The sequence below is a fragment of the Tiliqua scincoides genome, chromosome 7 (genome assembly GCF_035046505.1).
Source record: "Tiliqua scincoides isolate rTilSci1 chromosome 7, rTilSci1.hap2, whole genome shotgun sequence".
NCBI classification, from domain to species: Eukaryota; Metazoa; Chordata; class Lepidosauria; order Squamata; family Scincidae; genus Tiliqua; species Tiliqua scincoides.
The window spans coordinates 22,672,391-22,694,929 of NC_089827.1; the positions used below are offsets into that span (position 1 = coordinate 22,672,391).

At 43.4% G+C, this 22,539-nt stretch overlaps 1 protein-coding gene across 5 annotated transcripts in view; it reads left to right on the plus strand.

Annotated features, from left to right (window-relative positions):
* The window catches only part of CACNA2D1 (calcium voltage-gated channel auxiliary subunit alpha2delta 1), a 472,859-nt gene that overhangs the window by 439,855 nt on the left and 10,465 nt on the right, over positions 1–22,539 (plus strand). For 3 of the 5 annotated variants that reach the window (XM_066634567.1, XM_066634569.1, XM_066634571.1), the window contains 2 exons: positions 1,393–1,475; positions 4,942–5,030. In XM_066634567.1, the coding sequence (XP_066490664.1) occupies positions 1,393–1,475; positions 4,942–5,030 (172 nt within the window). The remainder of the gene's footprint in view (positions 1–1,392; positions 1,476–4,941; positions 5,031–22,539) is intronic. The other 2 variants (XM_066634568.1, XM_066634570.1) reach the window with 1 other exon arrangement.

The following is a 22,539-nucleotide window of genomic DNA, read 5'->3' on the forward strand; positions in this document are numbered from 1 at the left end:
GCAGTGACAGAAGCGCTGGACACTGAGAGGAGGAGAGCAGGAGAGCTTACCTCTATCCCTTGGCATCCAGCACCACCAGCACCGCTGCCACCTCCTCTCCAATAATGGTCAGCAAGTGCTGGGAGCCCTGCAGTCCCCCATGGGCTATTACAGGAAGTGATGGCAGTGGCTCTGGATGCTGAGGGAGAAAGGAAAGTCCAGCTCAACCTCTTGCCTTAGAGGCAAGTCTTCCATTTACCTCTCTCCCTCGGCATCCAGTGCTACAGATGCTTCTTCCTCTAACGGTCACAGGACTTGTAGCATTCTTTCCACCATCATTTCCCTTAACATCCAGTGCCACTGCTGTCATTGCTTCCTCTAATGGCCACAAAGGGAATTCTGGTCTCCCAGTATTCCCTCCACAGGCCACTGAATTGCATCATTTAAGGCTGAGAAGAAGGTGTTTATTTATTACGGGGATCCCACAAGAGCAGAAATGGTCCTCCTAACCCTAACGTGCACCCACCTCCATATTGGGAGGTAAAGTAAGTCTTTACCGTACACAAAGGAGGACAGGTTGCTTATCTGTAACTATAGCTGGAGTTGTTTGAAAATGGTGCTATCAGAAGTAGAACTTACAGCACAATCCTAACCCACTTTCCAGCACTGACTTAGCTGCAGTGCAGCCCCAAGTTAAGGTAACAAACACGCCCTTACCTTGAGGGAGTCCCCTTGACTGCCTCCCCACTGCAGGATGCAGTGCACACCATATTGGCATAGCTATGTCAATGCTGGAAAGTTGGTTAGGATTGCGCCCTTAGGCTGTAATCCTGTCTTGCCAGAAACAAACACCTCTGTCACCTCTGCAGACACACAGTGTACCTGCCCATCCCCTCTAGAGGTCCAGCTTCAACTTCTAAGGCTGACACCATCAGTTGGAGTTCTCTTTCAGTAGATAATTTGAACCATGAGATGGTCCTCAGGACCACCCTCAGGAACTGAGGGACAGGGTCTTTTCCCCACACAAGGCACATAACTTTACATGTGGTTCCCCACTCAAGCACAGGGGCAAAATGCTTGACAAGACTTTGGAAACCTCCCAGGTGAGCTCGGCACATGCACAGAATTGAATTACTTGTATCTGCACAGATGACCACTCAAAGAACTACTGTTACAGATAAGAAGCTTTTCCTATCCTGCATTTGAAGAGGCTTTAAAGTCAGTTTATACACACACTCTCACTCCATAGTGGCTCACTAGACACGATTGTTGCCTCAGACCCTGAGGCCTGGTGTGGTCCTTCACACCATCTTCATTTCTTATGTACTAGTTTAGATTACTTGTGAACTTTATTAATAACTATATAAATCAATGTGAGAATTCTGTTATCTGTATTCCTTAACCAAAGTCTAGATGAAGGACCTGACCCTTGTGAAATGGTTCAACACCCCAGATACAGAAAAGGACCTGAACTCTGCTTTGATTATAATTCTAAAGTAAGTGTGACCTTTGGAGACATAGAAGAAGTTTCTTCTCAGGAATGGGAACTATAAATATTTAGAATGGTTTGCACCTTGTTAGTGCTTGTGAACTTTAACTTTTAATTTTAATCTTTCATAAAACATACTGTTGACTCTTGACCATGGTCTCTTTCCAGTGTTTGCACAATTAACATAAAGTTAACAGCTGCTTTTTCTGAGTTGCCTTTGCTATAATTGCTGTGCTTTCACACATGATTCTATCTTGAAATACAGGGCAATCTATGCTGGTACTCTGTGCTTGGCAGTACCAAAACAACAGTCTTTCATGGTTCTTATCTTCAGAGTCTCTGAAAAGCTGCCTTCAAAGTATTGTAGCCTTTCTTTTTGTCCTGCAGGTAGTGGCTTTTTTTTCTCCCCTTTCCAAATTTACCTTCTGGGGTTTATTGTAATCTAGAGATTGACTCAGATCAATGAAATGTATAAGCAGTATAGGAAAGCCTGATGATGTGAGAGAACAGAGCCCTCCTAACCTTCCAGTTCTCTTTGTCTCTGTTGTATGTGTTGTTGCATTAGCAAATGTGTTTCAAAGGGATTGCAGGTGTAGGCCACCATACTAGAATGATGATGCAACACAATTATTCCATTGCATGATTGTCAAGAATCAACCCAGGCCATTAAGGTCTGTCAGAATACATTGGTCTTGATTCTGCAAAAGCAGTTATGATCAAATGTGTAGCATACATAAGAACAGCCCTGCTGGATCAGACCGTAGGCCCATATAGTCCAGCTTTCTGTATTTCACAGTGGCCCACCAGATGCTTCCTAGTGCCCTCCCTTGCATCTGGCATTCTGACATAACCCATTTCTAAAATCAGGAGGTTGCACATACGCATCATGGCTTGTAACCCATGATGGATTTTTCCTCCAGAAATTTGTCCAATCCCCTTTTAAAGGCATCTAGGCCAGATACCATCACCACATCCTTGGCAAGGAATTTCACAGACCAACTTCACACTAAATAAATAAATATTTTCTTTTGTCTGTCCTAACTCTCCCAACACTCAGTTTTAGTGGATGGCCCTACACACAAGCATGCACACAGATGGATTTTTTGCTCTGTTTTTTTTTTTTCAGTGAGGATAGAAGGATAAGCAAGTTGCATACAATAAAATGGGCACAAAATGTAATACTACATAAATTAAATTATCACATCAAAACAGTACAAACTCATTGAGCTCAGTGGAGCCATGCATCTGATTGGGCTGTCAGATATACAACAGTTGAAACTTCCAAAATATGGACTCTCCAAACAGTGATTTATTCTCAGTTAGAGACAATTGGAAAGCATCCAGTTGCTCCTGTATGGGGAAAAAAGGCTAAATCTGGAATTTATTTATTTTACAATACTTTTTTACACCACAGTTCACCACTAGATCCCACAACTAAAAAAAGATAACAGTCATTACGATCATAAAAACACAAAGTTAAAAACCAATTAAATAACAAAACAGCCAGTAATGGAACCAAATGTTTTCACTGAGTGGCCAGTCAACATTATACCAGGACTGACCTGCCAAGAAAAACTGTTGTCCAATTCATCATTCCATTTGTAACAACTTCAGTCATGAGCCAATCCCAGAACAATTCCAAGATTACATTCAACATGTTATTCATTCCCCCCCCCCCCCAGAAATTCTTGTCATTGTTTATTATCAACTCATATCTGTATTTTCACCGGTCTGCCAATGAGAGGATAGTATAGGAAATTTACCTTCAGTAGTTCCCTTCTCTGAACTGAACCTCTAAACTGCTTTGTAAATGTGGGTGCTTAAAATTCAGCAGTTTGGCAAAGTGAGGCTGATACAGAAACTACATGAATACAACCATGTAGTTTGTGGTTATTGGCACAGTTTCTAGTTTAGGTACTTTTGCCTCTGTCTCTCCTTGCCTCAAATCTCTAGTGTGAGGAAAGTTCATACCTTAGCTATACTCTAAACATAAAATTGCGTCCTTTCTCCACCCTCCAAAAGAAATGTTTAAGAAAGGAAGCGCAAATGATTTAGACTTCCCATACTTCTGAATCTTATCAGAGTGCTCAGGTAGAGTTGGAAAAGTGCAAATTGAAAGGGGGCATGATTTTGATTTTTAAATTGTGCATGGAGAAAATGGAAAGAGAGGATTTTTTTCTCCCTCTTTCAAGACCCTAGAATCAGAGGTTATCCAATGAAACCGGTTGGCAGGAGATTCAGGATGAACCAAAGGGAGTACTTCTACACCCAGTGCATAATTAGTCTGTTGGACTCATTGCCATGAGATGGGGTGATGGTCATTAGCTTGGATGCTTCAGGAGGGGATTAGATAAATTAATAGAGGTCTATCAGTGGCTGCTGTTCATGATGTCTAAGCACTGCATCCAGGTCCAGTGGCAGGATGCCTCTGAATGCCAGTTGCAAGAGAGCAATTGTGGGAAAGAAGTGAATCTGCTAATGGGCTTCCAGTAGCAGCTGGTGAACCACTGTGGGAAATAGGCTATTGAACTACATGGCCTGATCCAGCAGGCCTCAGAATGTTCTCATGCAGTCCCTTTACAATCTTCCCACCATATATATATCCATGTATACATACATTTCCCCTTTGGACAAAGCCTGGCTTTTTGGGGGGTGGGAGGACATAAGAAGTTTCCCTGGACCAAAGGGTCTGAGAATCCCTGACCCAAAACACATTTGTTTTAAAATAAATATGCAGCAATTTTCAGCCCTGTTAATCTCATGGCACACTGACAAGGCACTAAAATTGTCAAGACACAACATCAGTTTTTGGACAATTGACAAGGCATATCACACTGCCAGCAGGGACTCACATCCTCTAATAGACCTACTAATACATCACACACACACTCCGTTGCACACCTGTGGACCATTTGTGGCACACCAGTGTGCCACAGCACAGTGGTTGAAAATCACTGGTGTACAAGGTGGCCACGCAGTCCTTATGCATGAGATTGTGTGGGTTTGTGGTTGAACCCATTTAGGCCCGTGTGGTTTTTGTGGTCAACCACTACTGCAAAAGAAACATTGGTGTATTCAGGTTTAATAGTGAGGGATTCCTGGACACATAAGAAAACTTGGTTAACTGAAGTGTGAGAGACAATTGGCACAAGTACTAGAAAAAAGACACCTTAAATCTGCATCTGTGACTTGCTGACACTGGATCTGTCATGTGTGAAAGTACAAGGAGCCTCGCTCACTAGCTTGGTGTGCTATTTGGTGTGTTAGTTGTGTGCGTTTTGTAATTGTAACAGTGTAATATTTTAGTTAAGTTTACTTTGCAATTTTCACTGTGAAATTCTTTGCTCTTGGGTGGATGCTTCCACATTAACTCTGCTAACTGCCAGCAAATTGCATGAAATCTCATCTTGTATGTGTTTCTTTCTGTGTTTTCTTTCCTTTCCTCTACTTGCTACTTTGCCCGTTATTAATAGGATCAGCCTTTGTGCACAACGAGTCGTGCCTCTGCCATGATGTCCGCTCCTACCTTCATTTTTCTGCAAGTTTTCATGTGGTGTGGATGGTCAGTTACTTTCTCTAATTTTGTGTTTTGTTTTGTTTTGTTTCAAAGTGTAGATTTTCGTTAACATATCCTAGAAAATAAGCGTGTATTGGTACTCTGGGGGGGGGGAAAGAATATGGAACAAATTGCTTTCTCGTGTTATAAAAGAAGAAAATGAAACATTGGTCCTCTTCAGACGTTGTTTTCCCCTGAGAATATACTGAAAGTAGACATCAGGATTATCCGCTCCCTTCTAGAACTAGGAATTCTGTGGTTGTTTGAAAAGGGATCTCCCTGTCACTTAGTCATTAGTCATTCACTCTTTCTCATGATGCACTAGGCTAGCTGGAAAGAAAGTCCTAATCTTTCCCAAGGACAATCAGGACAGGGGTATAGTATCCAAACAGACCCAACAGAAACACACACAAACCAAAAATACTATGGTAAATATCAGACGTCCCACCCTCCAGCATACTAATTTTGTAAGTAAATCTTTTTTTATGGTTACGAAAAAGTACACTGAAAATCACAGGCCTCGGTCATATCCATGTTGCATATTCATTCTCAGTTTAGCAGAGCAGCACATGCATAATACAGGCAGCTGTCTTTGGAGACTTCGCAACCCATTGTTTTCCCTAACAAAGAGGGGAGAGAACATAGCCCAATACATTTGGCATGCTTAAAGTCCAAAGTTTAGCCCTGCTAGTTAAAAGGTTCTGAAATTGTTTGATAGTGGATGAAGAAACTGGACTGCTGCTTGCTAGTGAAGTTTATGGTGTTTGATTTGATGGGCCATTGGTCTGACTCACCCAATCTATCTTCTTGTATATTATAAATCAACAGTACAAACAGCTCAAAAAAGGAAAAAACAATTTTGCTTGTTTCCCTAAATTACAGCAGCATAGATAAGGAAGGTAGGTTGGAGGGGAGATTTCATAGGACCATCAGAGGATCTTAGCCAATCAGTGTTGTGCACAGCCAATTTCTGCTTCAAACTTGAAAAAGACTTTTTTTTTAAAAAAAAAAGATCTTGACTCTGGGGAAGAAAAGTATGAAGGGGCTGAAAGTAGTGAGAGTACTTAGAGCACAGAATTGATCTAAAGATGTTACAACTGACTTCACCTTTTGGGTTATCTTATAAGAGAACCACTGGAGGGAGACATTATCCTTGTGATCTCCAATACAACATTTAATTGGGGAAACTCGTAACAGAAGAAATGACTTTTTGTTTTTATATTTGCAAAGATAATTAGAAAATATATTATTTACAGAGATCTTTTTAATATCTGATGCCCATTCCTAGCGATGATTTCTTCAACATTTGAAAAGAAGCTTCTGGCGTTCGTTAACCTCTGTGATAAGAGCCAGGATGGTGTAGCTGTTTGGGTGTTGGACTTAGACTTCAAAGATCCTGGTTCAGTTCCCCACTCAGTCACGAAACTTCTTAGGTGACCTTGGGCCAGTCATTCTTTCTCAGCCTCACCGACCTCACAGGGTTGTCATAAGGGCAAAAGCAGCGGAGGAGAAGAAGCATGTACACCATTCTAACTCCTTGGAGGAATCTGTTGTGTACAGCTCGATAGCGAGCATTTTATCCATTCGCATTTAATCCTAAAGATCCTCTTATATACATATGAGCGTCTGCTCAGCTATGTCCTTTAAGATCAGTGTACATAAACAAGAATTTTGAAATGTAGAATTAAGAACTTATTTAGTCTAATTCTTCCCACACAGTCAGAGCACCTCCCATAGTGTTAGAAGGACTCCCATAGTGTTGTCACAAAAACAGAGGTGGGTTCCCCTCTCCCCCCTTGGCACATGCGCATGTCATACTCATAGGCAGCACACCAGGGTGTTACTGAAAACTGGAGGTATGTCTTCCATCCAGTTCTTCCCACTATGCTCAGTCTGGAAATGCAAGCACCCAAGCTCATGCTAATTGACTGGGGGGAGGGCAGGCTAGATGAAGGTATGGGAGGCACAAACAGGTCTCCCCAATCTCCATAATTATTTGGCTTTTTACCTTTGTGTGCTCTCACAAGTCAGCATAGGGACCATTTCCATGCAGTGGTTTCTAGGCATTATTCATGGTGCTGGTTGTTGCAATCCTATAACCATCCCCAGGTTTACTGACCTTAAAAGCTCCTTTTCCTTCAAGCCCAAGGAAAAGAAGAGAAGGGCTGGGGAGTGTTCAGTTCCTTCATACCAATGACAGAAAACATGAGTTGCAAAAATATCCCCACTTTATTAAGCAAGTCAGAATCCGCCACTCTTAAATTTACATAAAGGCCATTTAAAATTGTTCATGGAGAAGCACATATTCGCATGCAAGTGCCAGAACTATAGAAAAGAAAGGTTATACTCCTAGAGTGTACCTAAAGCTAGCGATGATGTACTCTTCCTCCTCTATTGCACTCTTTTTTTATAGCCCCAACCAAATCAGCTGACCAGGATCGCTCTCTTCAGTAATCACAATACTCTTATACCAACTGGGACAAAATAACTACAGCCTCAAAGAAACTCAGCCAGAACCTTAAAGGGGGCAGCACATTACACTGGTTATCATCTCTAAATCCGCATAAGTCTTTTGACCTGAATAACTTGTCCCATATCAACCTGCCTGCACTCTACATTCATCATCAGAGGCCCTGTTCTGTGTCCTATTGCTGACCAAAGTGCAGCTGGTGGGGACAGGGGGCAGTGCCTTCTCAGTGGTGGCTTCCCTTTTATAAAATATCAGTGGGTCCCTGATGTTGTCTGCTTTAAAATGGGCAGATAACGCTTTGTTCATTAATTTTCCCTTGAGTTCTCTGGATTTTATTGCCTCTCTGTTTTGATGATTCTGTGTTTTTGTTTTTTTGTTTGCTTGCCTTTAATTGTTTTTCTAAATTGTTTTCAAAGGTTGTGAACCATCTTGGTGGTCCCCTCAGTGGATCAAAAATTAAATAATAGATGCCTTAAATAATATAAACAAGATGATAAATAAATACAACACAGGAAAGACCCTAAGGACAAATCTAAGGATTTGCTTATTTTACTTGCATTCTGCTGTTCTCCTGGAAAGTTGAGAATACCTGACAGAGCACATCAGTGCAGATACTGACCTGGTCTTGACATGGGTCAGGACAGGCAAATAAATTGCCACTGTCACTAGCAGCAATTCTTTTTCAATGGCAGTGGCCAGTTTATTTTTTTCCCTCCACCCACCCAGCCCTGCAATGATGCCACAACATAATAATAATAATAATATAATATACAGTATTTATATACCGCCTTTCTTGGTCTTTATTCAAGACTTTATTCAAGGCGGTTTACATAGGCAGGCTTATTAAATCCACGCAGGGATTTTTACAAATTGAAAGAAGTTTCTTTCTTTCAAGAACCACTACATATTCAAGGTGTTACACTCCAATCTGGTTTAACATTCTGGCCTCCATCCTCCCACGCTCCGAGCAGATGGAACAGCTCAGCTGCAGCTTGCCAGCTGCTTCAAGGTCGCACAGTGCCGGTGGCCTCGAACTGGCGACCTTGTGGATGTTAATCTTCAGGCAAATGGAGGCTCTACCCTCTAGACCAGACCTCCTGCCCATGGGGTGTATGAGTTTAAAAAATGCTCATGACAAGGAGGTGGCTATACTCTAAAGCTCCAAACAGGAGTATTATGTTTACAAGTAAGAGAAACAGTTTATTTTTATTATTTAAAAAAAAATTAAAATGAATGGGAATTTGGGAACATAGCTTGTAAGAACAGGGTTGTGTTTTGTTTTTTTTTGGGGGGGGGGTGTTTTGCCATACATGAAGTATCCAACTTACAAATGGGTTGTGCTCACTTGTAAGTCAATTGTTTGGAATGTGGAACACGTTTTTAACATTAGGTTCCCGGGCCAGCCTACAAAAGTTCATTTGACACAGCTCTTTTCCATATTCCCCTTGTCTTTCTTGCCATTTGTCTTCTCCTTCTTTTCTTCCTTATTCTCTTCCTTCCCTTTTCTTTCTCTCATTCTCCGTCTCCCACTTCCTCCTTTTCCCTTCTATCACAATGTCTTTCTTCACCTCTACTTTCTCTTTCTCTCTGTCCCTTTCTGCCTCCGTCCCTCCCTCACCTGTCTCCTGCCATCACTTCCTGGCCACATTGGGTCTGCAGCTTTCACAGAGCTGGCTGTGGCTTGTGAAGTAATCCAAAGTAACCACAGAACATGTGCATCCTTGTTCTTATGTGTGGGTCAGCATGGGCCAGCATTTATATACTGAGATATTATTGTTTTATTTTACTATTTCATCACAGCCTGTGCTTGGGATGGTTATGGTCTGCAATTCAGGATCTAGGCAAGTTCCTGGGAATCACAGAGATATCTTTGTAGGATTCTTGCTGTTCCAAGCAATGTTGATATCTGGAGCTGAGCTGGTGTAATTTGCTCAAGGCCAAGAACAATGAGGTCTTCAGACTTCTAGGCTCTGCTCCAAGGGCTCCAATGACAATTGGCACAATGTTGATCTTTTTCTTCTAGAGATGCCCAAGTTGTTGTTGTTACTGGAAGTTTGTTCTTAAGTGTGGTTGTTTGTGACCCAGATGTTTGTACCTTGGGGCGTCCTTTTATAATTACTGTAGTTTCAACTTAACCCTTTTAGCTCTAATAAATCATTTGCATTATATAGTTATTATTGCAAAGAAAATTAAATGCAGAAAATGGTTCTTTTATCTAGAGTTGCTAATTCTGCCCAGTACAAATTAGGTTAGTAGAACATAAGCTAATGTAGTACCACTGAAGTCAATGCCAAAGAGTTCAGTTTGTAGACCACGTTGCAAATAGGTTCTTTGGTTTTCCAAAAATGTTGAGAATAATATCAGATTTTTGCAAATAACCCAGGACAAGCATTCCTCCTGCTGTGTACTGCCTAGGGATTGGATTTATCTATCCTACTACACAGTGTTAAGATGCTTTTGAAATAGGACAGTCTTATGATCAGGATTAAACAATGGCAAAAAACCGTAAACAACTGAGAGCTCTGTGATTAATGAACAGCTTAAAGGGGGAGAAAGATTATCCTGCATTCTGAATTTCTGAGGATTTGTGTAAGGGTAGGGAAACTTAGGAGCAGTGAGTTGATCAAGCTGCATAAGGTTGATGGCAGAAGATACTAAGCTTTTAAATAACAAAATAATGATGGTCTTCCATAATGTTACTTTCACTTCATTCATGCAAATAAAGCTAGTTAGGTGTTAGGTACCTCAACAACATGTCCAAATAAATGCCATAGGTTCAGTCTGCGCATTAAACTCACCACATCAAAGTGCTTTAAAACTTAATTCTAGGGGTGTCGTCTACACATTCCACACCATTTTTGTAATGTACAGTGTAGATCTTCTGAGTCATATGGAGCTTTTCCACACCAGCATCAGTTGTCATCAGGAATATGCATTGCTGGGATGGAAGATATTCTTCATTTGGCAATGAGCAGTAAAATGAAGAAAACACCACAGAGATATTGTTTAGTGCCAAGTGGTGAATATAATGTGTTCTCCAGTCCCTCTCTAACAATTGTACACTTGTACATACTTGTATGTACCCTACCTTTTTCTAAGGTTGGTAGGGTCCTGTGAAATCATGACAGATGCAAATGTAGTTCTGAATATTTTCACCTCATTCCTTCAAAAATTTTATTGAAACACACGTTCATGCACCAGAGCCATTGTTTCTAATTGTTTTTCAGAACCTCTTCATACCTTAACCAATGTGGTGGTCCCATGATTGCTCCCCTGATGCTCTTAGGAAAGCTTGCAGCTTCTGAATGCATGGTTGGAAAGAATTTACATGGCTTTATGCTACATTAGCAGTGCTCCCCCTTGGGTGGGTGGATGTATTATGTAAACAGCCACACCACTACAAATATGAATCAAATAATTTTTAGATAAGTAGCAGGCATTCTCCCCCCTGTGGTGGAAAGCACTTGTCTCTGGAAATTCATCCTCATACATTCCAGTTATATGATTATCTTTGGAGGGGGACTGAGAATTGCTGAGAACTGCAGAGGAGTAAAAGTGAACCAACAGAGTTTGTTCAACAAATTTCTGGAGGAGAAATTCATTACGGGTTACAAGTCATAGTGGGTATGTGCAAGCTCTTGGTTTTAGAGGCAGGCTGCCTTTGATTGCCAGAGACAGGAGAGGGCACCAGGATGCAGGTCTCTTGTTGACTTGTGTGCTCCCTGGGGCATTTGGTGGGCCACTGTGAGATACAGGAAGCTGGACTAGATGGGCCTTTGGCCTGATCCAGCAGGGCTCTTCTTATGTTAGAACATAAGAACATAAGAACATAAGAACAGCCCCACTTGGTTCCCAGAGGCACTTGGGGTCCCAGAGGCCACACGCGTCTGCAGAGAGCCTCACGCGATGGCCTGCCTAGCTTTATACTCCTGGCTGGCTCCTCCCCCCTCCTTCCTTCCTGATTGAAAGGGGGCTGGGCTTCCCAGGTGAGTTTACAAAAGCTCAGGAAGGCAAATGGCTGCTGATGGGCGTGACCTACTCTGCAGGCTCCTGAATGGACTGCTTGGATTAGCCTACTGGGGCTCTTAATGGGTTGGGAATTGGCCCTTCCCCTCCTAGTTCTGTTCTCTTAGGCTGGACTGTTTTTGTAACCTCAAGCTAGTTTTTATTTGGGTTTGTTTAATTATTTATTGCTCTCTAGATCCTGTGTCCCAATTTACTGACCTGTTTAGGTTAAGTTCTAACTTAGATTAGGTTTAACCTGGGTTAAGTATAGGTTTAATTTAAACAAGTAGAAAACCTGCTTTTCACTTTATCCTCCTCCCTTCCTTCGATTAAGTGCTACCTTAGGTGCAGCTAACTTTCACTTTTGATTTAAATGCCTGACCCTTGGGCACTTACTCACGAGTAGGACTCTGCTCTTACTCACGAGTAGCCCTATGTACCTCCCTTAGGTGCTAACTTTCAATTTTGATTTAAGGTTGCGTTAAAGGTAAGGTTAAGGTTAGAAGACAGGGAGTTAGAAAGACAAAGCGTTAGAATGAGTACACTTACCTCCTGCTCCTCCTGCTCCTCCTCCTCTCCTTCTCCAAAACTCAGAGGTCTCCTTGCCTTCTCCTCGCCCAGATGCTAAACTCTTGTGCCTTACCTGGCACTTAGTTCCCAGAGGCACTTGGGGTCCCAGAGGCCACACGCGTCTGCAGAGAGCCTCACGCGATGGCCTGCCTAGCTTTATACTCCTGGCTGGCTCCTCCCCCCTCCTTCCTTCCTGATTGAAAGGGGGCTGGGCTTCCCAGGTGAGTTTACAAAAGCTCAGGAAGGCAAATGGCTGCTGATGGGCGTGACCTACTCTGCAGGCTCCTGAATGGACTGCTTGGATTAGCCTACTGGGGCTCTTAATGGGTTGGGAATTGGCCCTTCCCCTCCTAGTTCTGTTCTCTTAGGCTGGACTGTTTTTGTAACCTCAAGCTAGTTTTTATTTGGGTTTGTTTAATTATTTATTGCTCTCTAGATCCTGTGTCCCAATTTACTGACCTGTTTAGGTTAAGTTCTAACTTAGATTAGGTTTAACCTGGGTTAAGTATAGGTTTAATTTAAACAAGTAGAAAACCTGCTTTTCACTTTATCCTCCTCCCTTCCTTCGATTAAGTGCTACCTTAGGTGCAGCTAACTTTCACTTTTGATTTAAATGCCTGACCCTTGGGCACTTACTCACGAGTAGGACTCTGCTCTTACTCACGAGTAGCCTATGTACCTCCCTTAGGTGCTAACTTTCAATTTTGATTTAAGGTTGCGTTAAAGGTAAGGTTAAGGTTAGAAGACAGGGAGTTAGAAAGACAAAGCGTTAGAATGAGTACACTTACCTCCTGCTCCTCCTGCTCCTCCTCCTCTCCTTCTCCAAAACTCAGAGGTCTCCTTGCCTTCTCCTCGCCCAGATGCTAAACTCTTGTGCCTTACCTGGCACTTAGTTCCCAGAGGCACTTGGGGTCCCAGAGGCCACACGCGTCTGCAGAGAGCCTCACGCGATGGCCTGCCTAGCTTTATACTCCTGGCTGGCTCCTCCCCCCTCCTTCCTTCCTGATTGAAAGGGGGCTGGGCTTCCCAGGTGAGTTTACAAAAGCTCAGGAAGGCAAATGGCTGCTGATGGGCGTGACCTACTCTGCAGGCTCCTGAATGGACTGCTTGGATTAGCCTACTGGGGCTCTTAATGGGTTGGGAATTGGCCCTTCCCCTCCTAGTTCTGTTCTCTTAGGCTGGACTGTTTTTGTAACCTCAAGCTAGTTTTTATTTGGGTTTGTTTAATTATTTATTGCTCTCTAGATCCTGTGTCCCAATTTACTGACCTGTTTAGGTTAAGTTCTAACTTAGATTAGGTTTAACCTGGGTTAAGTATAGGTTTAATTTAAACAAGTAGAAAACCTGCTTTTCACTTTATCCTCCTCCCTTCCTTCGATTAAGTGCTACCTTAGGTGCAGCTAACTTTCACTTTTGATTTAAATGCCTGACCCTTGGGCACTTACTCACGAGTAGGACTCTGCTCTTACTCACGAGTAGCCCTATGTACCTCCCTTAGGTGCTAACTTTCAATTTTGATTTAAGGTTGCGTTAAAGGTAAGGTTAAGGTTAGAAGACAGGGAGTTAGAAAGACAAAGCGTTAGAATGAGTACACTTACCTCCTGCTCCTCCTGCTCCTCCTCCTCTCCTTCTCCAAAACTCAGAGGTCTCCTTGCCTTCTCCTCGCCCAGATGCTAAACTCTTGTGCCTTACCTGGCACTTAGTTCCCAGAGGCACTTGGGGTCCCAGAGGCCACACGCGTCTGCAGAGAGCCTCACGCGATGGCCTGCCTAGCTTTATACTCCTGGCTGGCTCCTCCCCCCTCCTTCCTTCCTGATTGAAAGGGGGCTGGGCTTCCCAGGTGAGTTTACAAAAGCTCAGGAAGGCAAATGGCTGCTGATGGGCGTGACCTACTCTGCAGGCTCCTGAATGGACTGCTTGGATTAGCCTACTGGGGCTCTTAATGGGTTGGGAATTGGCCCTTCCCCTCCTAGTTCTGTTCTCTTAGGCTGGACTGTTTTTGTAACCTCAAGCTAGTTTTTATTTGGGTTTGTTTAATTATTTATTGCTCTCTAGATCCTGTGTCCCAATTTACTGACCTGTTTAGGTTAAGTTCTAACTTAGATTAGGTTTAACCTGGGTTAAGTATAGGTTTAATTTAAACAAGTAGAAAACCTGCTTTTCACTTTATCCTCCTCCCTTCCTTCGATTAAGTGCTACCTTAGGTGCAGCTAACTTTCACTTTTGATTTAAATGCCTGACCCTTGGGCACTTACTCACGAGTAGGACTCTGCTCTTACTCACGAGTAGCCCTATGTACCTCCCTTAGGTGCTAACTTTCAATTTTGATTTAAGGTTGCGTTAAAGGTAAGGTTAAGGTTAGAAGACAGGGAGTTAGAAAGACAAAGCGTTAGAATGAGTACACTTACCTCCTGCTCCTCCTGCTCCTCCTCCTCTCCTTCTCCAAAACTCAGAGGTCTCCTTGCCTTCTCCTCGCCCAGATGCTAAACTCTTGTGCCTTACCTGGCACTTAGTTCCCAGAGGCACTTGGGGTCCCAGAGGCCACACGCGTCTGCAGAGAGCCTCACGCGATGGCCTGCCTAGCTTTATACTCCTGGCTGGCTCCTCCCCCCTCCTTCCTTCCTGATTGAAAGGGGGCTGGGCTTCCCAGGTGAGTTTACAAAAGCTCAGGAAGGCAAATGGCTGCTGATGGGCGTGACCTACTCTGCAGGCTCCTGAATGGACTGCTTGGATTAGCCTACTGGGGCTCTTAATGGGTTGGGAATTGGCCCTTCCCCTCCTAGTTCTGTTCTCTTAGGCTGGACTGTTTTTGTAACCTCAAGCTAGTTTTTATTTGGGTTTGTTTAATTATTTATTGCTCTCTAGATCCTGTGTCCCAATTTACTGACCTGTTTAGGTTAAGTTCTAACTTAGATTAGGTTTAACCTGGGTTAAGTATAGGTTTAATTTAAACAAGTAGAAAACCTGCTTTTCACTTTATCCTCCTCCCTTCCTTCGATTAAGTGCTACCTTAGGTGCAGCTAACTTTCACTTTTGATTTAAATGCCTGACCCTTGGGCACTTACTCACGAGTAGGACTCTGCTCTTACTCACGAGTAGCCCTATGTACCTCCCTTAGGTGCTAACTTTCAATTTTGATTTAAGGTTGCGTTAAAGGTAAGGTTAAGGTTAGAAGACAGGGAGTTAGAAAGACAAAGCGTTAGAATGAGTACACTTACCTCCTGCTCCTCCTGCTCCTCCTCCTCTCCTTCTCCAAAACTCAGAGGTCTCCTTGCCTTCTCCTCGCCCAGATGCTAAACTCTTGTGCCTTACCTGGCACTTAGTTCCCAGAGGCACTTGGGGTCCCAGAGGCCACACGCGTCTGCAGAGAGCCTCACGCGATGGCCTGCCTAGCTTTATACTCCTGGCTGGCTCCTCCCCCCTCCTTCCTTCCTGATTGAAAGGGGGCTGGGCTTCCCAGGTGAGTTTACAAAAGCTCAGGAAGGCAAATGGCTGCTGATGGGCGTGACCTACTCTGCAGGCTCCTGAATGGACTGCTTGGATTAGCCTACTGGGGCTCTTAATGGGTTGGGAATTGGCCCTTCCCCTCCTAGTTCTGTTCTCTTAGGCTGGACTGTTTTTGTAACCTCAAGCTAGTTTTTATTTGGGTTTGTTTAATTATTTATTGCTCTCTAGATCCTGTGTCCCAATTTACTGACCTGTTTAGGTTAAGTTCTAACTTAGATTAGGTTTAACCTGGGTTAAGTATAGGTTTAATTTAAACAAGTAGAAAACCTGCTTTTCACTTTATCCTCCTCCCTTCCTTCGATTAAGTGCTACCTTAGGTGCAGCTAACTTTCACTTTTGATTTAAATGCCTGACCCTTGGGCACTTACTCACGAGTAGGACTCTGCTCTTACTCACGAGTAGCCCTATGTACCTCCCTTAGGTGCTAACTTTCAATTTTGATTTAAGGTTGCGTTAAAGGTAAGGTTAAGGTTAGAAGACAGGGAGTTAGAAAGACAAAGCGTTAGAATGAGTACACTTACCTCCTGCTCCTCCTGCTCCTCCTCCTCTCCTTCTCCAAAACTCAGAGGTCTCCTTGCCTTCTCCTCGCCCAGATGCTAAACTCTTGTGCCTTACCTGGCACTTAGTTCCCAGAGGCACTTGGGGTCCCAGAGGCCACACGCGTCTGCAGAGAGCCTCACGCGATGGCCTGCCTAGCTTTATACTCCTGGCTGGCTCCTCCCCCCTCCTTCCTTCCTGATTGAAAGGGGGCTGGGCTTCCCAGGTGAGTTTACAAAAGCTCAGGAAGGCAAATGGCTGCTGATGGGCGTGACCTACTCTGCAGGCTCCTGAATGGACTGCTTGGATTAGCCTACTGGGGCTCTTAATGGGTTGGGAATTGGCCCTTCCCCTCCTAGTTCTGTTCTCTTAGGCTGGACTGTTTTTGTAACCTCAAGCTAGTTTTTATTTGGGTTTGTTTAATTATTTATTGCTCTCTAGATCCTGTGTCCCAATTTACTGACCTGTTTAGGTTAAGTTCTAACTTAGATTAGGTTTAACCTGGGTTAAGTATAGGTTTAATTTAAACAAGTAGAAAACCTGCTTTTCACTTTATCCTCCTCCCTTCCTTCGATTAAGTGCTACCTTAGGTGCAGCTAACTTTCACTTTTGATTTAAATGCCTGACCCTTGGGCACTTACTCACGAGTAGGACTCTGCTCTTACTCACGAGTAGCCCTATGTACCTCCCTTAGGTGCTAACTTTCAATTTTGATTTAAGGTTGCGTTAAAGGTAAGGTTAAGGTTAGAAGACAGGGAGTTAGAAAGACAAAGCGTTAGAATGAGTACACTTACCTCCTGCTCCTCCTGCTCCTCCTCCTCTCCTTCTCCAAAACTCAGAGGTCTCCTTGCCTTCTCCTCGCCCAGATGCTAAACTCTTGTGCCTTACCTGGCACTTAGTTCCCAGAGGCACTTGGGGTCCCAGAGGCCACACGCGTCTGCAGAGAGCCTCACGCGATGGCCTGCCTAGCTTTATACTCCTGGCTGGCTCCTCCCCCCTCCTTCCTTCCTGATTGAAAGGGGGCTGGGCTTCCCAGGTGAGTTTACAAAAGCTCAGGAAGGCAAATGGCTGCTGATGGGCGTGACCTACTCTGCAGGCTCCTGAATGGACTGCTTGGATTAGCCTACTGGGGCTCTTAATGGGTTGGGAATTGGCCCTTCCCCTCCTAGTTCTGTTCTCTTAGGCTGGACTGTTTTTGTAACCTCAAGCTAGTTTTTATTTGGGTTTGTTTAATTATTTATTGCTCTCTAGATCCTGTGTCCCAATTTACTGACCTGTTTAGGTTAAGTTCTAACTTAGATTAGGTTTAACCTGGGTTAAGTATAGGTTTAATTTAAACAAGTAGAAAACCTGCTTTTCACTTTATCCTCCTCCCTTCCTTCGATTAAGTGCTACCTTAGGTGCAGCTAACTTTCACTTTTGATTTAAATGCCTGACCCTTGGGCACTTACTCACGAGTAGGACTCTGCTCTTACTCACGAGTAGCCCTATGTACCTCCCTTAGGTGCTAACTTTCAATTTTGATTTAAGGTTGCGTTAAAGGTAAGGTTAAGGTTAGAAGACAGGGAGTTAGAAAGACAAAGCGTTAGAATGAGTACACTTACCTCCTGCTCCTCCTGCTCCTCCTCCTCTCCTTCTCCAAAACTCAGAGGTCTCCTTGCCTTCTCCTCGCCCAGATGCTAAACTCTTGTGCCTTACCTGGCACTTAGTTCCCAGAGGCACTTGGGGTCCCAGAGGCCACACGCGTCTGCAGAGAGCCTCACGCGATGGCCTGCCTAGCTTTATACTCCTGGCTGGCTCCTCCCCCCTCCTTCCTTCCTGATTGAAAGGGGGCTGGGCTTCCCAGGTGAGTTTACAAAAGCTCAGGAAGGCAAATGGCTGCTGATGGGCGTGACCTACTCTGCAGGCTCCTGAATGGACTGCTTGGATTAGCCTACTGGGGCTCTTAATGGGTTGGGAATTGGCCCTTCCCCTCCTAGTTCTGTTCTCTTAGGCTGGACTGTTTTTGTAACCTCAAGCTAGTTTTTATTTGGGTTTGTTTAATTATTTATTGCTCTCTAGATCCTGTGTCCCAATTTACTGACCTGTTTAGGTTAAGTTCTAACTTAGATTAGGTTTAACCTGGGTTAAGTATAGGTTTAATTTAAACAAGTAGAAAACCTGCTTTTCACTTTATCCTCCTCCCTTCCTTCGATTAAGTGCTACCTTAGGTGCAGCTAACTTTCACTTTTGATTTAAATGCCTGACCCTTGGGCACTTACTCACGAGTAGGACTCTGCTCTTACTCACGAGTAGCCCTATGTACCTCCCTTAGGTGCTAACTTTCAATTTTGATTTAAGGTTGCGTTAAAGGTAAGGTTAAGGTTAGAAGACAGGGAGTTAGAAAGACAAAGCGTTAGAATGAGTACACTTACCTCCTGCTCCTCCTGCTCCTCCTCCTCTCCTTCTCCAAAACTCAGAGGTCTCCTTGCCTTCTCCTCGCCCAGATGCTAAACTCTTGTGCCTTACCTGGCACTTAGTTCCCAGAGGCACTTGGGGTCCCAGAGGCCACACGCGTCTGCAGAGAGCCTCACGCGATGGCCTGCCTAGCTTTATACTCCTGGCTGGCTCCTCCCCCCTCCTTCCTTCCTGATTGAAAGGGGGCTGGGCTTCCCAGGTGAGTTTACAAAAGCTCAGGAAGGCAAATGGCTGCTGATGGGCGTGACCTACTCTGCAGGCTCCTGAATGGACTGCTTGGATTAGCCTACTGGGGCTCTTAATGGGTTGGGAATTGGCCCTTCCCCTCCTAGTTCTGTTCTCTTAGGCTGGACTGTTTTTGTAACCTCAAGCTAGTTTTTATTTGGGTTTGTTTAATTATTTATTGCTCTCTAGATCCTGTGTCCCAATTTACTGACCTGTTTAGGTTAAGTTCTAACTTAGATTAGGTTTAACCTGGGTTAAGTATAGGTTTAATTTAAACAAGTAGAAAACCTGCTTTTCACTTTATCCTCCTCCCTTCCTTCGATTAAGTGCTACCTTAGGTGCAGCTAACTTTCACTTTTGATTTAAATGCCTGACCCTTGGGCACTTACTCACGAGTAGGACTCTGCTCTTACTCACGAGTAGCCCTATGTACCTCCCTTAGGTGCTAACTTTCAATTTTGATTTAAGGTTGCGTTAAAGGTAAGGTTAAGGTTAGAAGACAGGGAGTTAGAAAGACAAAGCGTTAGAATGAGTACACTTACCTCCTGCTCCTCCTGCTCCTCCTCCTCTCCTTCTCCAAAACTCAGAGGTCTCCTTGCCTTCTCCTCGCCCAGATGCTAAACTCTTGTGCCTTACCTGGCACTTAGTTCCCAGAGGCACTTGGGGTCCCAGAGGCCACACGCGTCTGCAGAGAGCCTCACGCGATGGCCTGCCTAGCTTTATACTCCTGGCTGGCTCCTCCCCCCTCCTTCCTTCCTGATTGAAAGGGGGCTGGGCTTCCCAGGTGAGTTTACAAAAGCTCAGGAAGGCAAATGGCTGCTGATGGGCGTGACCTACTCTGCAGGCTCCTGAATGGACTGCTTGGATTAGCCTACTGGGGCTCTTAATGGGTTGGGAATTGGCCCTTCCCCTCCTAGTTCTGTTCTCTTAGGCTGGACTGTTTTTGTAACCTCAAGCTAGTTTTTATTTGGGTTTGTTTAATTATTTATTGCTCTCTAGATCCTGTGTCCCAATTTACTGACCTGTTTAGGTTAAGTTCTAACTTAGATTAGGTTTAACCTGGGTTAAGTATAGGTTTAATTTAAACAAGTAGAAAACCTGCTTTTCACTTTATCCTCCTCCCTTCCTTCGATTAAGTGCTACCTTAGGTGCAGCTAACTTTCACTTTTGATTTAAATGCCTGACCCTTGGGCACTTACTCACGAGTAGGACTCTGCTCTTACTCACGAGTAGCCCTATGTACCTCCCTTAGGTGCTAACTTTCAATTTTGATTTAAGGTTGCGTTAAAGGTAAGGTTAAGGTTAGAAGACAGGGAGTTAGAAAGACAAAGCGTTAGAATGAGTACACTTACCTCCTGCTCCTCCTGCTCCTCCTCCTCTCCTTCTCCAAAACTCAGAGGTCTCCTTGCCTTCTCCTCGCCCAGATGCTAAACTCTTGTGCCTTACCTGGCACTTAGTTCCCAGAGGCACTTGGGGTCCCAGAGGCCACACGCGTCTGCAGAGAGGTTATGTTCTTAACCACAGCAATCAATCAAAACAGTCTGACTGGAAAGTGTTTTCCAAGTCTATTCTAGAGAAAAGAGGCCAGGCTGGCTATCAGATAATCTCTTGAAGCTAAAACAATAAATTGCATAATGAGTCAATGATTTTTTCTTGCCCCTTGATCTCTTTTGGATGAACATGTTAATAAAGAATCTTAGCTCAGAGGTTCACAGGACATTCCAGAAGAACTACTAAGTTCCGTAGCAACTTTGAGAGTGGTGCAAGATTTTATTTAGTACTTTCCAAAGTCAAACCTCTCAGTCTTTGACTTCATCTTGATTGAGTCACTCACCATTATGTTTGTCTCCATTGCACATGTTGCCTAAGTAAAAATATAGTATGCACATAAAAAGTGTACACATAAAAAGCGTATGACTTTTTATCAAGAAAGCCTAAGATGAACAGGTTATATGCAGTCATTCCAAAGATGATATAAGTTTGTGTCCATTTCACAGATGACAGTACTCCCAAGTACATGGAGTTTAGGTGTCTTCAAAAGAATATCTTGAAAGCATTTATTTCCACTCCATGATTAAAGTATCTCACCACTGAAAAGTAGCACTTATTTAGCAGTTATCTGAAATGTGCTAATTCAGTGACCAATAGTACACTTTTTAGGCTGTAGTCCTGTACGCATTTTTATGGGAACGAATCTATTGTAGTCAGTGAGACTTTTGTTTGGGTAGACATGCATAGGATTGCACTGGTACTATCTGAAGGTACCCCGAATCAGAATCAATTCTGGAAGAGTTTAAATTCAAGAAGATAGAGCTAGCTTTGCAAGAATCAGGACTGATTCATAGGTTACCATTTTCACACTGCTGTGGCAATGTTTGAAGGAAGCAATCTCATGGCCAGTACTGAGGCAGCAAGTAAATATGTGTCCACATCAGCCTTTCTGATAAGCCTTGCAGCTGCGCCTCTTGAATCAAAGCCCCGAGCAACTTGCAACTCCGTGGCTGCAGATTATTACACTACTGTGTATTATTACACCATCTGCCAAGTGCTCTGGACGCCAATCGCTGCAACCGTGCAGCCACCATAGCACTCTGCACACTCAGCAAACAAACAAACAAACAAACAAACACACACACACACACACACACAGAGGGGGGGAACATGTCTGTATGGTCATAATCAGATTGCTCAGTTCCCTTCATAAGGAGCCAGATCATTTCCCTTTGTAAGTCACTGAGCCTGTATGGAAATTGACACAATGGCATCCATACCGTTGCGCCAATAGGTGGCAGAGGGGATAGGATTGGACCTGTGAAGTGTTGTTCAGACCAAATTTTCATATATAATCCAACATTTTGGGTGCAGGGACTTTTAAAGATTAATTCTCCATAATTGATTGTATTTTACCTGAATTATTTGGTTCCATTTTCATTAGAATTCCATACATTTAGGGAACTGGTCCTTATATGATTTTAGATTCATCAGTAAGTACTAAGTGTTAACAGCCTGGCCATTGGATTTTCTGACTTCGTGAGGTGGGGGGAAGGAGCAGACTACTATAACAAACGTTCTCACTTGAGGAAAGACCAGCTGAATTCTTAGTTTGGTGTCAGCCACAAAACTGTTGCAACCTGACTCAAAAGAAAATAGATGAAGCCAAACTAAACAACTGTAAAAGTTCAGTGCATCATCAAATTACGGAATTTTGCACCATAGCACAACATATTTTTCTTAGGGTTTTGTTAATAACTACCCAAATTTTGAATTTATAGAATAAAAGCAACCAACTTTACTGTTTAAATGCTGTTAACAATAATAATAACAAACAATAACAAAATTGTTGGACAAAATTGGAATGGAGAAACCTTTATTAAGATTGTCAGCAGATCTGAAGAGGACTGAGGATACAGTCCTGTACACACTTACCTGGAACTAAGTGCCATTGAATTTAATGGGGATTGCTTCTTAATAGACATGCATAGGATTGCAACATTAGTCTTTCAGCAAGACAGGATGGGTTGGATCCCACAAAAGTAATTGTATGAGTGAAATAGCCCTTCCTCTTGAACATGGAGGTGTATGATTTTGAAATCCCTTCTCCATTGCCAGAACCCCGTGTCATGTTATTCTTATGGGTCCACTGATTGGGAGTTGCAGGAAAAACTGATTCAGTGAATTAACCACTGCTTGCAGTTCCCTGCATCCTGCCAATAGCTTTGTATTGGTGCCAAACTATGAACCCCC